The sequence below is a fragment of the Electrophorus electricus genome, chromosome 16 (assembly GCF_013358815.1).
Source record: "Electrophorus electricus isolate fEleEle1 chromosome 16, fEleEle1.pri, whole genome shotgun sequence".
Taxonomy (NCBI): domain Eukaryota; kingdom Metazoa; phylum Chordata; class Actinopteri; order Gymnotiformes; family Gymnotidae; genus Electrophorus; species Electrophorus electricus.
Genome location: NC_049550.1, coordinates 14,327,893 through 14,344,477, shown reverse-complemented (window position 1 = coordinate 14,344,477; position 16,585 = coordinate 14,327,893). Strand labels below are relative to the sequence as shown.

The 16,585-nt window shown below is 45.9% G+C and overlaps 2 protein-coding genes across 2 annotated transcripts; both read right to left on the bottom strand.

Moving 5' to 3' along the window:
* Nucleotides 1-345: 345 nt before the first annotated feature.
* Nucleotides 346-10,157, bottom strand: aftpha (aftiphilin a). The gene is given in 13 exon segments (XM_027031501.2): nucleotides 346-1,952; nucleotides 2,366-2,489; nucleotides 2,718-2,801; nucleotides 3,898-3,958; nucleotides 4,104-4,232; nucleotides 4,324-4,380; nucleotides 4,650-4,776; nucleotides 5,139-5,293; nucleotides 5,784-6,884; nucleotides 6,886-7,134; nucleotides 7,136-7,198; nucleotides 7,200-7,470; nucleotides 9,684-10,157. Coding segments are annotated over 12 exon segments (2,547 nt in total). The 5' UTR covers nucleotides 7,437-7,470; nucleotides 9,684-10,157; the 3' UTR covers nucleotides 346-1,792.
* Nucleotides 10,158-11,113: 956 nt separating this feature from the next.
* lgalsla (lectin, galactoside-binding-like a) lies at nucleotides 11,114-16,503 on the bottom strand. Its single transcript, XM_027031512.2, has 5 exons — nucleotides 16,417-16,503; nucleotides 16,022-16,108; nucleotides 15,843-15,931; nucleotides 13,724-13,886; nucleotides 11,114-12,465 (listed from the first exon to the last, which is right to left on the bottom strand). The coding sequence occupies exons 1-5, from the start codon at nucleotides 16,438-16,440 to the stop codon at nucleotides 12,322-12,324; spliced, it is 507 nt and encodes a 168-aa protein (XP_026887313.1). The 5' UTR covers nucleotides 16,441-16,503; the 3' UTR covers nucleotides 11,114-12,321.
* Between the last annotated feature and the right edge of the window lie 82 nt (nucleotides 16,504-16,585).

Below are 16,585 nucleotides of genomic sequence, written 5' to 3'. Positions count from 1 at the left end.
GCTGCTGCTACCAGAGGATCTGCAGTCAGAACCGAATCTTACATGAGTACAGAATATTTTAAGATGGCAACAGCACTGAGTCAGGATTCCACTGTTTTCACTAACCAGGACACGATCAAAAGAAATCACACACAAGCACATTTTCTTAAATTACTTTAATTTCTTGTGTACACTAAAAGAAAATTTACACACGTAAGAGATTCTGTTTTAGTCCAGAAGAGCCCAGGGCATGCTTTCTTTCAGCCTGGGGAGAGAAGGGGGCTCTTCCCAGAGAACATTTCATCAGTAAGGTTTTTTCCATAGGAATTTTCCCATAACATTTTGTTTTTTAATTTTTTTTTTTCCATAGTCTCACTGTACAGTCAGAAGCCACAGTCAGCTATGTCGTTAAGTAGCAATTCCATTATACTGTATCTTTACAATGTGCAAAATTCCCATGAAGGGACAGAACGACACACAGTGGTAGAACCAAATGAACGAGAAGAAAAACACACAAAACAAAAACCAAAACAAAACAAACTAAACAAAAAAGGAAAAATTGCCAGAAGAAGGAAGTCTCTAATGGATTGTATCAGGACAACATTTCCCCTTATGCATCGCTTATCCTACAGCTTATCCCCAAATTTTAGGAGTTTTCCGGAAGAATCCGGAAGACTCTACTGCAAAAAAAAAAAATTAAAAAAAATAATAATAATCAAGCAACAAACTGACGGCATGAGACAGCACTGGGTAAAACAGCAGAGTTAAACGCGTATATTGGTCCCTTATTTCGCTAAGCATTTTAAGTCAGCTATTACTTCCTTTCTTGTTGAGTCCTTCATCTAGCGTGATCACATTACAGTCCAAAGTCAGTGGTTAAAAAGCATCCCTCAGTGTAAAAAATAAAAGCGAATACAAGTAGGAAACTCCAGCAGAAAGCAGCTGCGAGCTGAAGAGGTGCCGCCGTTTTGCCATTGGCCGACGACCTTGGCATCTATGACATCAGCAGGGGAGAAGTCGCCGCTGTCAGGAATATTTAACCAACTAACGAAAGAGAAACAAAAATATGACGATGCTCATTTACACTAGCTCACCATTACAAAGAGCTAAGGAAGCAACTTAATAAAATCTACACAATGATTATTTTCATAATTCATAAGAACCAAAAGGGTTAAAATTTAAAAACTAAGGCCTTTTATTAGATAATTGAGGAAAAAAATGACCCAGCAGAACTTTGCAGGCAGTATGGTTTCAAGTCATAGATTTATACGTGTGTGTGTGAGTGTGTGTGTGTGTGTGTGAAACTTCATGTGTATTATAGACTTAACTTTTTGCCTTCGTTGAAGGACTTTTGAACCAGTGTTTCCTCAAAAGACATTACACACACACACACACACACACTTAAAAGAACATTTTAAAGATACCTATGACAGGAAAATCCAGACAGAAGTCTTATCCCTGATTATATACACACTGAATCTCTATGAACAACCTCTGGCACATGAACACTATAAATAAACATTTGCCTCACCAACTGTGCTGCAGACACACTTCCTGTTGTCATCTTTACAAACACAGTTCTGCTTGAGCTACTCCACTTTTTCCTCTCCCTCTCTCTCACACACACACATACACACACACACACACATACACACAGCTCAACTCCTAAACAAACAAAAGCAAAAAGGAGAGAAAAAAGAAAAGAATCGTGTGCAACAGAACTACAGAAAGAAGAGATGTGATAGAGAGAGAGAGAGAGAGAGAGAGCGCGAGCGAGCGTGTGAGATGAAGGGAGGCCGGTAGTGAGGAGGACTCAGTCTGGGACAGGAGAGGAAGAGGAGGAGGCCGGCAGGGGTGTGAGCGTGGATGGGAACATCAGCACTTTGGCCTGCATGAAGGAGAGGTCAGGCAGCCCGGCGATAACGCAGCGCGCCTCCTCGCTGAGGTTCTCCTCCTTCCGCACCTGCGCCCTCCTGCAGGAGGAGAGTGGAGGAGGGAGAAAGATGAGACATTTGCCTAACAGCCCATACACACAACCCTTAACCTTGGGAAGATATCATCAATGCAGCTTTTTTTAAAAACATGTTTCAAATCTTTTTTTGAATAATTTATTCTTGTTTGTAATAAATATTGCACCTATATATTTAAAAAGTTACCGTGGTAAGGAATATGATTAAATGTTGTTGCTCATTCAGCTTACATCAGTGAAAAACTTAGCCTCACACACACGCACACACACGCGCACACACACACACACACGCACGCACGCACACACGCACACGCACGCACGCACACACACGCACACACGCGCGCGCACGCACACGCACACACACTGTACTGCTGCCCTCTGGTGTCTGAGCAGCAGTAGTGCAGCAGAGCTCCTGACCTGGTGGAGGTGTTGGTCTTCTCCACTGTCGACATAAGGCGGGCAAAGGCGTCTGCCACTCTACTGCTCCCACCACTCACCTCCAGCTTGGCCTGTGTTAGCTCATACAGCTCTGGATCCACTCCTACACACACACACACACACACACACACACACACACACAGTAGTTCAGACTGTTGGAAACTGGTTATGTCTTAATTACACACAAGACAAAAACATACTACGGCTACTAAAGAGGGTAATATGTTAAAAGTTGCACATGCAAAGAAAACAGCAGGAAAGAAAAAACAGCTGGCAGGTGGTGTTAATCGAAAGGAATATCCACAACCTTTGACCTTTAACCTCAGCTGACCTGGTATGGATGTGGCAGAGCTGGAGGGGGATTCATCTACCGGGCCAAAAAAGTCCAGATTCAGCAGAGATGAGCCTCCACTCGCTTCACAACACATGAGGGGGGGGGTAGAAAAAGACAGAGAAAGAGGGGGGCACACACAAAGGATGACGGAGGAAGGAGAACAGTTCAAAGAAAATAAATGAGAAGCCAAAAACAGGCAGACCGACAGAGAGAGGGGGGGAGACGGGCAAACAGACGGCAAGGGAGACGGCAAACAGACCGACAGAGAGAGGGGGGGGAAGACGGGCAAACAAGACCGACAGAGAGAGGGGGGGAGACGGGCAAACAGACCGACAGAGAGAGGGGGGGGAGACGGGCAAACAGACCGACAGAGAGAGGGGGGGAGACGGGCAAACAGACCGACAGAGAGAGGGGGGGGAGACGGCAAACAGACCGACAGAGAGAGGGGGGGGAGACGGGCAAACAGGAACCGACAGAGAGAGGGGGGGGAGACGGGCAAACAGACCGACAGAGAGAGGGGGGGGAGACGGGCAAACAGACCGACAGAGAGGAGGGGGGAGACGGGCAACAGACCGACAGAGAGAGGGGGGGAGACGGCAAACAGGACCGACAGAGAGAGGGGGGAGACGGGCAAACAGACCGACAGAGAGGGGGGGAGACGGGCAAACAAGACCGACAAGAGAGAGGGGGGGAGAACGGGCAACAGACCGACAGAGAGAGGGGAGACGGGCAACAGACCGACAGAGAGAGGGGGAGATGGGCAAACAGACAAACAGACAGACAGAGAGACAGAAGCTGACTTTACACAAGCAGGTCTTTGTTAGTAACAAAGTTCGTTTCATCGGCAAGCAGGTACGTGTATGAAGGCCATTACTGACAGACACTGAGGTTAGCACTGGTTAGCCGTTGTTCTAATCTTCTGCTGCAACATGCTACTCTGTGGCTACAGTGTCAGTTTCATGTGCAGAGCGTGAGGCATCAGTGTGCTGAGAGTGAGTTCACAGACATGCCTGTCGAGAACACAAATCTGACAGTACCAGACTCCACCGTGGAGAAGTAGCGTCCCAGGAACTTTCTAGTGTGTGTGTGTGTGTGTGTGTGTGTGTGTGTGTGTGTGTGGTGCGACACCATTACTACCCAGCTTTTTGCCTTCACCGGGCCTTAAGGGGCGACGTACCATCCAGAGGGTTTGTAAGGCCACTGCTGCTCCAGTCAAACTGAATGGGGGGGAGGGACTCCTGGAGGGGGCGGGACAAAGAGCAACCAATTAAAACCATTCTGGCGTTAGCATCAATGCAGCACAACACAAGTGATGGGTTAAAACTTGAAACTCAAACTGCCTACAGAAATATTGTAAAGAAGCAAAACAAAAATGTGCTTTACGCTCATCTGCACCGCATCCGTGCAGCAAGTAGCCATCTCCGTGGCGACAGTGGGAGACTGTGCTATGGAGGCGATCATCTCAGCAGCAGATACGGGCTTGACGGGCTCCTTGGTGGGCTCCAGCATTCCCTGCACAGAGAGGGGGAGCGAGAGAGTGAGAGCGCTGTGATGCGGTGGCCCCAATCCAGATGTGAGGGAGAGTGATTTGACGAATTCTCACCAGACTCGCAGCATACATGGGCACAATGACTGGCTGCTTCTTCTGACCCGTGAACAACTGAGAGAGAGAGAGAGAGAGAGAGAGAGAGAGAGAGAGAGAGAGAGAGAGGTTAGTCTAACAGATCAGGAAAGCTTCTGCAGTAATGAAAGAACAGGTCTCTGACATCACCAGCATCCTCAAGTTTAGAGGTTTTAAAAGTTAAACAGCAAACCTTTCCAGGTCTTTCCTCCTTTGATTAAACAAATAAAACAGCAAAACATTATACCTGAACTCACACAAGAGTGTTTTAACCCACATTTTATTTTTTGACCTATAAATTAACTCACTATGTTTCTCGTGTCGATTCCCAGGGAGCACAGCAGCGTTTTGTTGCTATGGGAACCGCCCCACTGGTGCCGGAGGCCGAAAGCATTGTGGATGTCCTGCAGCTGCCGCCAGACGTCCTGCAGTGCCCTGTGCAACGGATAGGTGGTGAGAGAGAGCAGCACGTTAGCGATGAGGCAGCTATGAGGCAGCTGAAACAATGAAGGAGCTATCGTCTAATCATTTAATGTGGGGTGTAACGATACACAAATGATCATGTTCAAGAGAATTTTAAATTATCCGGTCAATACTTTATAAAACTGGAACTCAACAATAAAAATAAACCTGAACTGCTTCATATAAGCTTACACAGCACAGGAAACACCCTCAAGAGAGACAGAGTGTGGTTGTCTTGCAGTCAAAACAAGGAAGCAGAGACCCTTCTCCCCATCTACTGAAGTGGAAAGGAAGGAAGGCAGAAATGAAAGTGAGTGGGGAAGGTGTGTCCTTACCCACTGGTGGGTGCGGCGGGGTCTTCCTCCTGCTCCGATCTGCCCGGAGGCTCCAGGATGGCCCTGAGCGGGAGCACCACCTCTCCCGCCTGCGGCCCAGACGCCTCGGGAAAACTGGCCAGGAACAGCTTCTCCAGTCGGCTGACCAGAGAGGCCTGCAGACAGAACAAAGGCGAGGGGTGCAGGGGGCGGAGGGTTATGTGCTGTTTAAAATACACCAAAATACACCAAGGTGCCCACAATGCCACTGTCCTTCCTCAGCACAGCAAGTGAACTCTTTCAGTTTAAATCAGCCTTGAAATACAAACCACATTTATTCCACTCCACTCACTACTATTAGATGGGCACACATCTTGGTAGTTCACTGCTTTTAACTCATACATTAAGAAATACTGATGCACTCCAGTTATCTGCTTGATGGCCCAGGCAGTGGGGTTTCTGCTTTGTCAGAGCACTGTGGAGAGTAGGTGGACACTCCTGTCTGGCAACATTCCTGAGAGCTAAAAACAAAAAGGTAACCGCCCGTGTCAAATTTCCTGGCAAGATGTATACCAGATTTGAGCCGCCCACTTCTACAGACTACCGAAGACGAACATAAAAATGAGAAAAATTTGATATAAAAGAGGTTTTCGCTCATGCATGTACCGTTACGCTGTTTTTCCTGCAGTCCTCACTGCTGCCAGTAGGGGGCACAAGGCCAGCCTGGCCTTCATACCAGTCGTCTTGGCTCTTTCGAGAAGATGCCAAGTCCTGGTCCTGCCCGAACGCAGCCCAGGAGCCCCCTGCTCCCTGACTCGAATCCGGCTCGTCGAACGCCTGCCATTCAGGTTCACCACCGTCAACAGCAGCCGAGCTAAAGTCTGCAAAACTATCGCTGACAGGAAAACCTGCAACCTTCGTCCCGTCGTCCTCGTCCTCTTGTTCTGTGTGGCTGGGATCTTTAGGTATGTCAAAGTCACCAAAGTCATCCTCGTTGGCACACACTGTTTCTGGATTGGCTTGGGAAACCGATTCCGAAGGGGAAGTCTGCACTGCTGCCCCCTTCTGGTCAAAATCAGCAAAGCCGGTTCCAGCAATGGAGCTAGCGTCACCAAAGTCGCCGAAATCCCCAAAGTCCTCGTCATCGTCCTCAGCCAACTGGCTGTGGTCGGCAGGAGTGGACGTCTCCTCCTGTAGCGGAGGAGAGGGCACGGAACCCGTCGTGCTGAAGTCTCCAAATTCCTCAAGCGCGTCTGTGGACAGCGGCCGACCAAAAGAGGTCTCCGTTTCTGTCTCTGTTTCAGTGTCATTCCCAGACCCGCTCTCTTCAATCGGCTCGCTACCTCTCCCTCTCTCATCTCCCAAGACAGGTGAAACTCTGTTGTCCACTTTTTCCTGGACTTCCAAACCATTCTGCGCTACACTAAGTGGCTCTGTGCTAACTGACTCAGCAGTATTAGAGTTCTGATGTGAATTGTCAGCTTCTAGATCAGTTTGTTCATGACCAGCCCCTGCAAGGAAACCCCAGTCCCCATTTCTAAGGGAACCGGAAGCCTCTGCAGCAAACTGGAGCGAGGCAAACCCTGTAACACACACTTCCTTGTCATCCTCCACCGCTGCACTAGCAATGCTAGCCCCTGACTTGCCCTCACTGTGTGGCTGATTTATATTGTCCGCCGCAAGTCTCGCTTCAAGGTTCGAGTTTTCACAGTCTGGACCTCCACCTGACTCCTGTTCAAAGTGGCTGGGAAAGTCAGCATCCGAAAAAAGCAGAGAAATCTGCAAAGTCATCGTTATGGGCGATAGGATCGGGATAGTGATTCACAGAAGGACTAGCGTCCCTGTGTTTCTGGCATGAGGTAGATCCCTCTGTGTCAATGGTCACAAAGCCATTTGTGATTGCTTCCAGGCCTCCCACGCCACCGTTGCAGTCAACGGCATTGTCGCCAGTCCGAGCATTCCCAGAAACCTCCGAAAAGTTTGTGTAAGGTCCATGCGGATGCTCCACCGTTTTTTTTCAGCTCCTCCATGGTAACAGTCCGACAGGGAGCACCATCACACTGCCCACTACTGGGAATGGCTGCCGTTGGACTTCACAGTGCTGTGTCCCACGATCCGCCCATTCCCGATAAACTCAGGTGGAGACGTGGCGTTCAGCACCTGCAGCTGGTCGAATGTGGTCGGCGTGTCGAACTCCGTGAAGCTGATGCTGTTGGGAACGCCAGTAAAGTCACTAAACTCGTCCTCGTCCTCGTCGGCAGCACCATCCTCCATGGGTGGAGGAGAGGAGGAATACATGCGGATCACGTCCGGCTCCATTTGGCGCCTCCAGCAGGATCACGCAGTCTCACACCTGGGAACAGACACACTGATCAGGGAGGAGACTTAACATAGCAGAGACCAACTGAATTGGCCAAGGCATTTGTTGAAGTACTTAATGACTTAAAACCTGAACAAGATAAAGGAACGCCATGTCTCCACACTGCACATGGAACTACACAGTTGATTTACATTAATGCCCTTTAAATCACCAATAATTTGTCTAAAATGGAAAAAAAAAAGTACACAACTTAAAGTGATGAAAGAAAAGGACAAACAAGTCTCTTAGTAACCCAGGCTGTGAAGAACCTCAGTTCATTAGTAGCAAGAGGGGGGTTGTGTTGCATTCTAATTCTTCTAGCTTCCTCTGACCTTGCTCTGCCAAACCGCTGCATTTGCTAGGTGTGCCATTTTCCTGTGCCTTATCCAACAGGCTTTACCCTGTTTACAATGCATTCCATGGTTCCACATATTAGGGGTGTTTAAAAGTACCTGTAGCTTGGCAACTCACCACATTACCTAACGACATTGAGTGCAATTACATTCACATTTACCTTAAAGCCAAGACCACAGTGCACCATTCTGTACTGCTCTCAAGCCTGTTTGCCGAGCTTCCACCTCGTTCTTGAACCCAGATTAAATCATCTAAACCTCTTGGGTAATAGAGACAGATGGATAGTTTTTGGATGGATAGTAAATAATTGGTAATGGCTGAAGCAGTGCCCTGCTGAAGAGGAGGCAGGCGTCAGACATCTAGTCTCAATACTAAAGAACAAAGCAATGAGGTAAGAACTCTTGTGTTAAAGTCAGCTCCACAGCGCCACTACTCCAAAAGAAAAGTGAATAACAAGGAAAAAATAAGCTCAGACTATAAAATTAGGGACTCCCAGGACCCCTGGAAGCAGGGCTTTTGTGTACCGTGTGTGTTTATCCAATAGCAGGCGAAGAAAGCGCATGATCTGAAGCCAACAGCTCTGTTTGCTGAATGAGCAGGCAGCCTCATAACCTTGACCTAGTACGCCGACATTCTCCGCGGAAAATGCCACATTTTCAGAATTACACTCAATAAGTTTGACTGCGCTGAATAGTTTCGCTTATAACCTTTACTCAATATATTCAAACAGGAGGTAGGACTGGAGATATTTCTTTAAGTTGCGAAACTTAGACAAATAACGCGTTATATAATAATGCAAAGCAATAAGCAGACAAAAGAAATGCTAATTAAACTTTATGGGTGAGGCAAATGTTTAATACATTTTCCATGTAGTGTAGTCAATCAACAGAGAAGAGATGAATAATCTGAATTTAGCCAGATAGCGAAACATCTAGCGATAAAAAACAGCTACTTCCTTAATAATCCCAGAGTGATCTACGTTAGATGACGACTGTCATTTGAGACGGCCACCCACACGCCTCTGAACAAACGGGTGCAATTACAACTGGTATTGTAGTTTGGTTTATACACTTTTGTTTTCTTCTGGAACACCCAAAAATATAATACAACACTGACAGCTGTCGTGAAATTACCCTTCCAAAGCCAAATACGTTCACTTAACTATCCTAACAACCGCTAGTCAACGCCAATAATAAAACCAGATAGCTGGCTTATCTATCTACAATATTTTAAGAAACTTAGTCGAAGGCTAGTCAGAAACATAAGAAGACGTGAAGGTTTAGCACATCTGCTAACTGGCCTAGCTAGGTTAGCTAGCTACAGAACTCAAGTCCGCTGTCATGTCAGTAACGTTACTGAAGAAAAAAAAACATTATAAAGAGTCCTTGTCATGTTTAAATCAAAACCTACCAGCGTTATTACCGCTGTAACTGAGTATATCATGAAGGGCAGACTGTCTCTAAGGACAGGAAACTGGCAAACGAGCTAAACATCTACAACTGCACCTGACAACGTTCTGTGTTTGCTAAAGGGGCCCAGCCCATTTCAGTTGGATTAGCTAACCTAGCTAGGTAATTAGTCATTGCTCAGTAACACATCTCTCATAAAACTCCACGAGGAAAAAAAACCGAAACACCCGAATTTGTCGGATTTTTTATCGCTCAAATGATAAATGTTAATGGGCAGCACTCGCTTAGCAGTGTATTCGCGTCGTCAACCTGACTCTCCTGGCTAATGTTAGCCAGCTAGCTGCCACTTCTCTTTTTTTTGTTTGTTTTTTTTTTTAGCTAGCTGGCAGTTAGCTACTCAAGACGAACAGGACACCACACCGCTACCAAAATAATCGGACGTACCTTATGGACCTCGGCGACCAGTTCCCATGTTCAGGAAAAGTTGCAGCTGGCTTTTAAGTAAATACCGCGACCACGCGAGACGGGTGTAAATATTCCCAGGGCAGGCCGGTTAGCCCGTCGCTAAGCTACAGCGCGTCGACTCCGCCGGCTGTGCCTAACGCTCCGCTTCCCGACTATTACCCAGCATGCCACCATGCGCAGGAGATGCGGCGCTCCAGCTCCATCCAGCTTCTCCCGGCGCTCCAGCCAGGCTGGAGGAGGATGTTGTGGAATTGGGTTTGTCCAAAGTACTCTGCGCGGAATTTACTGTTGGCATCGTTTACCAGGATTGTATTTTGTTAAATTACACCCTTTTTTTGCGCACATGCGTGTTAGGACGTCGGGACTACGGTGGTTAAAAGAAAATCCATTGGAGTTTTAAAACTGAAATGGTAACACAAGAAATGTCCTTCTTGGAAAACTCTTAATAATTGCAACAAAGTTAAACTAATACTCGGTATAAAACGGTATTTCTTGTTTTGATACGTAATCTGTCAGTCTCTAATCCCATCTGGTGGCAGTCATTTTTCAAACATCAGCAAACGGCTACTGACAAGTGACCTGTCACTGCCTCTCAGACTGAAACACGTCCCACAGCGGAGGATCCCCAGAGGACGGACAGCAGAAGGCACAGGGGCGCTCAGAGGAAACAGGCAAAGGAGAGTACAGACCCATCATAAGATGTGGAGGACCGTGGAAACCCTTCTTCTGTGTCCTATAACGTGTTGGTGGCATTTAAAGTGCTCTTATGATAACTGGGAGAGGTTTTCAGTGTCTGTCTTCTAGAATTTAAGGACACCTTGGGTTAAATAAGAGCGATATGGGGTGAACCTGAGAGAGACCTCGTCATTCTCCTGTCTGTGAATATGCTGTGTTCGTGTGAGAGGAGCCTGAAGGTTACTGATACAGCTCTGTGAGTGTGTGTGAATGCTCGTTTTAAGTATTCATCTAAACATAGCAAAAAGAGGGTAACATGCTGCAGAATACATGCCCACTCATATTAAGAATCCCATTGCTCCAAAGTGCTCCAAACCTGCACGGATTATGCAGTTGTCAGTGTGGCTTCCACCCTTTTGGACTCTGGAATACTATTTATAATCATCAGGAATGTGGCATGGAAACTAAATGGTCTTAGAGATCTTAAGTACTGAGAATTCACCCATAGAGCAGGTTCACACTTATTGATTGGCCTATTGAACCATCTCACAGCCAGGAACAGCAATATCAGCAAGGCTGTTGTTTACTCCCACAACATCCACAGCTAATGCCTAGCCCTGTCTGTTGGCTAACTCGTGTGGGGATCGACACTATTGTAGATATTCACTATTTGGAATATAAGGAGTTTTAATGACGTGGCCATCACACCATAATTAACTAATACGACAACAATGTTGATTAAAAATCTTTAATTAGAGATTGGTAACTGAGATAACTGAACATTCAGTACTGGAGGGCAAATAAATGAAAAACACAATGCACCAGCATCAGAAAGGTCTCGGTGCAGAGTACAGCCAAAGTTTCATAAAGAAAAGCGCTGTATAATTTAAAGTCCCATATCTATCCTAATTACAGTACAAAACGGTACTTTAGATGTGTTTTTGAATGCTTTCGATATCCATCACTGAAAAAAAACCCAAAACAAACACTCATTACAGTCCAGTATCACTATTTCCTTCCATCATAACCCCAACCCTTGTGCACAGAATTTCTGATGACTTAACACAAAGCATCATATATAACAGACATTTCTATTTACAGTAACACATTTACAGTATGTTAGAGAAATAAATAGTTGCACTCCTGAGCGTCTACTCTTTAAATTAGCATTAATGCATTTTTGGAAGGTTACTAGTCAGGGGTTCAGCTCTCCTTTTAATGGGGTTATTCAAAAATGGCTGAACGGTTCCCCCACACTATAATGTCTATTACACTCTGTCCCTATTAAGAGTTTGCCCATGTGGAACTGCTGGCTAGCCCGCCACACCTTATCTTCATCCTTTAAGACACTGCACAGTTACGATCTTAGAGGCCATGTGTGCAAGGAGGAATGTAATTTTTTCTGGTTCCACTATCCACCACTGTTACTGAAAACCAATCAAAATGTCTTATACACAGTAGTCCACACATCACTGGATGTAATCACTGAATTACAGATAATTAAAACTTAATTATAAACAGATACAATAAACCATGGTAGTTAATGACTCCAAATGATTTATAAGTATTACATGGAATTTAATTACAGAAAAGCAGAACAGCTCTTAACAGCTGTTGGACTAACAGGGTCTCCAAAAGGACAGTGATGAACCATACCCTTCTCCACTCAGACTACTAGTTGGCAGGTTTCTATTATAGAACTCAATACTAAATCCTGTGCTTTAACACCAGGACAGAAACATGTTGTCCTAAATTCAACCAGAGGTCTGGAATCCCAGTTCAAAATGACTGAATCTAGGACTGTTTCCAGTTGCAGGATGGAGGTCGACCACACATGGCTTTCAACCAACAGTTTGTATTGCACCATTGGTCAGGCTGGTGTTTGGAATGTGGAGCTCATAGCCAATGGGCTGCAGGAGGGAGAGGAGGTTTTTTTTCATGCTCAGTTAAGCTTGGTGATGGTGAGGCTTCCACTGATCTGGATGGTGTCGATGGCCACCAGGGGGCGCACACGGTGATAGAAATCAAAAAGCGGCTGACCATCCACGAGTACACGAAACCGCTGGTGCTCGCATTGGATCTCAATCTGGATTTAGAACAAACACACCCACGTGCCCGTACGTACGTACGTACACACACACACACACACACACACACACACACACACACACACACACACACACACACACACACACACGTGTTACCAGATTTTTTTTTTTTAAGTGCAGTTTTTTTTTTTTTTAATGCAGTTATCTAAACAGTACGCATTCTCATAGCATTACACCATGTGTGCAAAACAACCTAAAACACCCCAAAACATCAACCACATTTTTCAAAATATAAAAAAAATGAATCAACCACCGCCACTGTCACCTGATGACACCTACAGATTATTGCTTAAGTCTTGACACAATAAATGTGACAAAACCTATACAGACTATATAGAGTGCTGCTTAAAATACAATTACAAATATGTTCCACTGAAAAGAAAACTTCTTTATTCAAGCACTACAAAGATAACAAAAACAAGCTTTGATACTGTACTGTAATGTAACGCTCTGTACTGGAGTCTCTCACCACATCATTTCATCAACATAAGTGTAATATTCTGTCTTGGCAGACACAGAAGGGAAAGCGCTCCTAGCATTGCGAAGCCACCGAGAGCATCCCTCAGCCGTGATGCCCTCACAACCATAATCCATTGCCTCTGGTAAAAACACGCAGCTATGGGCTTGACCACAACCCGTCCGCCTCCGGGCTGAACTGAGTTCCTACCGCTGGGTTGAGGAAAGGTAAACATGGTGGTAGGAGTTCCATCAGGATTCGCTGCAGGGCAGTAACCAGTTCTCTAGCAGACAGGGAACTTTCTCCATTCCCTCACTAATCCACCCACCTCAGACCTTTCCTTTGTAAAACCACCCGATGCTCCCTGTGCGTTGTACAAATGCAGCATTTTAAGCAATAAATGACTGGCACGTCCTAGTTACATAAGAACTGCACCTATACAATAACTGCTTAGTGTATACAGCGTTCTGAAAACGTGTTTAACCAATTGTGTTTCAGATGAGAATGATGAAATAGTGCCGTGACCAGCTGTGTTTCTTTTTGGGGGGTCTGAAGCACTATTTAGAGAATGCTGTTAGATAAATTAAATGAATAGAAATAAGAGTTATTAAAGGTTCATGGCAATGTGATCACGCGTTATTACCATACATCATATAAGGTCCTACACACAATCCACTGTAACGTAAGCAGACCAGCTGTTCTGATGTTGAGTGGTGCTTACAAATACTTTAAGGTGACTGAATAAGGAGTGATGATGATGATGGTAGTGTAGTATTCACCCTGAACGGCTGGTCTGGTATGAAAGGGAAAAACGCGATGGCTGACTCTTCCTCGCCCCAGGAGCCCGAGACATGAGCGTTTCGCAGAAACTGCCGATCCTCGAACCTCGCAGTGAGTTCCAGGGCCACGTCGCCACACCCACACGTCAGACTGATGTCAAAGCTAACCAATGAGAGAAAAGGAAGTGAGCCAACTGCAGCCAGTCATGGTTACTTTCAGCTTTGGTTAATCACCAATCATGAGCTGACTAGTCATCCCAGCAAAACACTAACTTGTTTTTGAGTAAGCTTAAATGGCTTTCAAAGATAATTCAGCAATGGAAGTTTTTAACATCCCACAGGAGTTTAGAAAAATCATACCGAAATAAAAACACCCCACATAAAAATCAGCATATAAAAAGTAGTAGTGCTGAATTAACTTCCCAGCAGTTATCAGAAGAATCATATTAGGTTTGTGTCCATCCTCTGTCTCATACACTGATGTGCCAAATGTCCACAGAGCATCATTTCAGCAACTTCTACTGAATTAACATGAACAAGGCAGGGGCAAGGATTAATATTGTGTAAGACCCCCTGTAGCCCAGCTAAGTTTAGCAACATGGCATGGCATTGATTCCACAAGTGGAAGGAAGCCATGGAGGGATGAGTCATGCTGTCTGGATAGACACCCACAGCTCTGTGGTATTTGTGGGTGCAGGATCTTAGGTGCAAATGGGCCTCTCCTCCTCATCCATAAATGCTCGATGGGCCTCATGTTGGGCAAATGTGCAGGACATACCATTCGTCAGAGCACTCCACGACACTCCTCGAACCAATTCTAGACAACTTGGACCCGATTGCACAGTTTATTATCCAGGAGGAACATCCCATCATTGTGGGGGGACATGATGACACTGTTCATTATCCTGGTGGAACATCCCATCATTGTGGAGGGGCATGATGACAGTTCATTATCCCGGTGGAACATCCCATCATTGTGGAGGGACATGAAGTCCATGAAGGGCTGCAAATAGTCACCAAGCAGTGAAATGTAGCCGGCACGTGTTTAGGAAGACCAGTGGACCCAACTCATTCCATGAGAACACACCCTACACCAGTATGGAACCACCACCAGCCTGTACAGTGTGCTGTTGACAGCTGGAGTCCATGGCTTAATGGAGTCTGGGCCACACATGAACAGTACCATCAATCCACACCACATGTTGCCAGTCCTTCAGAGTCCATGTAGCAACCTCAAGAGTCCAGGTGAGGTGCTGTGTCCGGTGTCGTGGTTAAACAGAGTCACTCTGGTGAGTCTTCTACTCCCGTATCCCATGCGAGCTAAAAAAAAACCCGCTGCACTGACCTGTGAGTGTGAGTGTGGAGACATCCTGCACTGAATGTGGATGTGATTTCTACCACAGTCGCTTGTCTGTTTACATGGACAATTCTAGCCAGGAATATTAAATGCCTGCACAACTTTGACTGTTCATTATGCCCCATTCGAACTCCAATACTTCGTCTTGCCCTGAGCACACTATCCAGTGTTCAACCTCATTCACAAGATAACACCTCCCAACTTACACCGGTGCGTGTGTTCTCAAGCCGTCCCCTGAAGTAACGCCACTTCATAATCAGTTTATATATTGCTTTTTCCCCCTTGACTTTTGGCACATCAAAATGTTCCTGCTCTTTTTCACAAAAGATAATGCAGTTTCTTCTTCTAACATTTGAATGTTTACTCTGCAGTGTGTGAATACATTAAATGAATTAAATTTCAGAATGCAGAATTTCTGTAATTCCTGCTTAATCAACATGAACAAGAATTACACTCAGGAACACGTGTGTAGAAAAAGACTATACCTGACTCGTTATGGCTGGGTAATTTGACTCTATCACTTGGTAAGGCTAGGTTTCAGGTTAGGCTTATTAAGGAAACAGGTCAAAAAGGAAATACCATTAATCAGTATGAGACCGAGACAAACATTACGGCAGACAGTAACGTCACAGCGAACCATCAAGATCAATGAAACAATGAAATACCAAACATATTTTTATCATAAAGATAACACGTTTTTTAAGATACGGCTCCAATCCATTCGTGTGTGTGGGGGGGGGGGGGGGGAGAGTCTTATCTCACCTGTCTGGCTCCTGATCCACAATACCCATGATTGTGATTCTCTTTCCTGGTCGCATCCCATCTCTTATACTGCCACAAAACGGTACCGCCTGGCCAGTGCGGACACAAAAGAGCACCTTTTAACGTGTTAACCACAAACAAACGACCGACTTCATCGCGCGTCCTGAGCTCATTATTACCAGGAGTTGTTGCTCGTCTTTGCCAGGCGACACGAACGCGCAGTCGTCCAAAGAAGAGTTGAACTTTCTGGAAGGAGTCCGCGACCTCTGTGAAGAAGAAAACAACGAGCTTGGTCTTTTCCTGCGAACATGAAATACACGCACGGGCTATATTCAGACTGCAGTACCTTACATGCCATAGCTAGGCTAATACCTTATTACATAAACTTGCATTTGCATTTGGAGTTTGTAATTATCTGAGTAAAACGTTCAGCAGGGTGAGAACCTGATGCAGGTCTCGTATCTTAGGCATCGCTCGTTTTAAAATAGAACCCAAGTTGAACACGACCAGCGCAACTCGATCATTTCTGTAAACGAGCTAGCTGTGGATCACTTCTCACTGACCAAATACTCACAAGCTCTTCCCCCAGCTCGGCCATCTTGCAAGAAACACCGACACCGGCGGTGACGGAGCCGTCGCGTGCGCCGGAACGTCACGTGACAATGAGACGTTCGGTAGGCCAAAGGAGTTCCGTGGCGCGGGACGTGCGTCCAATCGTCTCGCCCGCTCTGGTCTGGAATGGT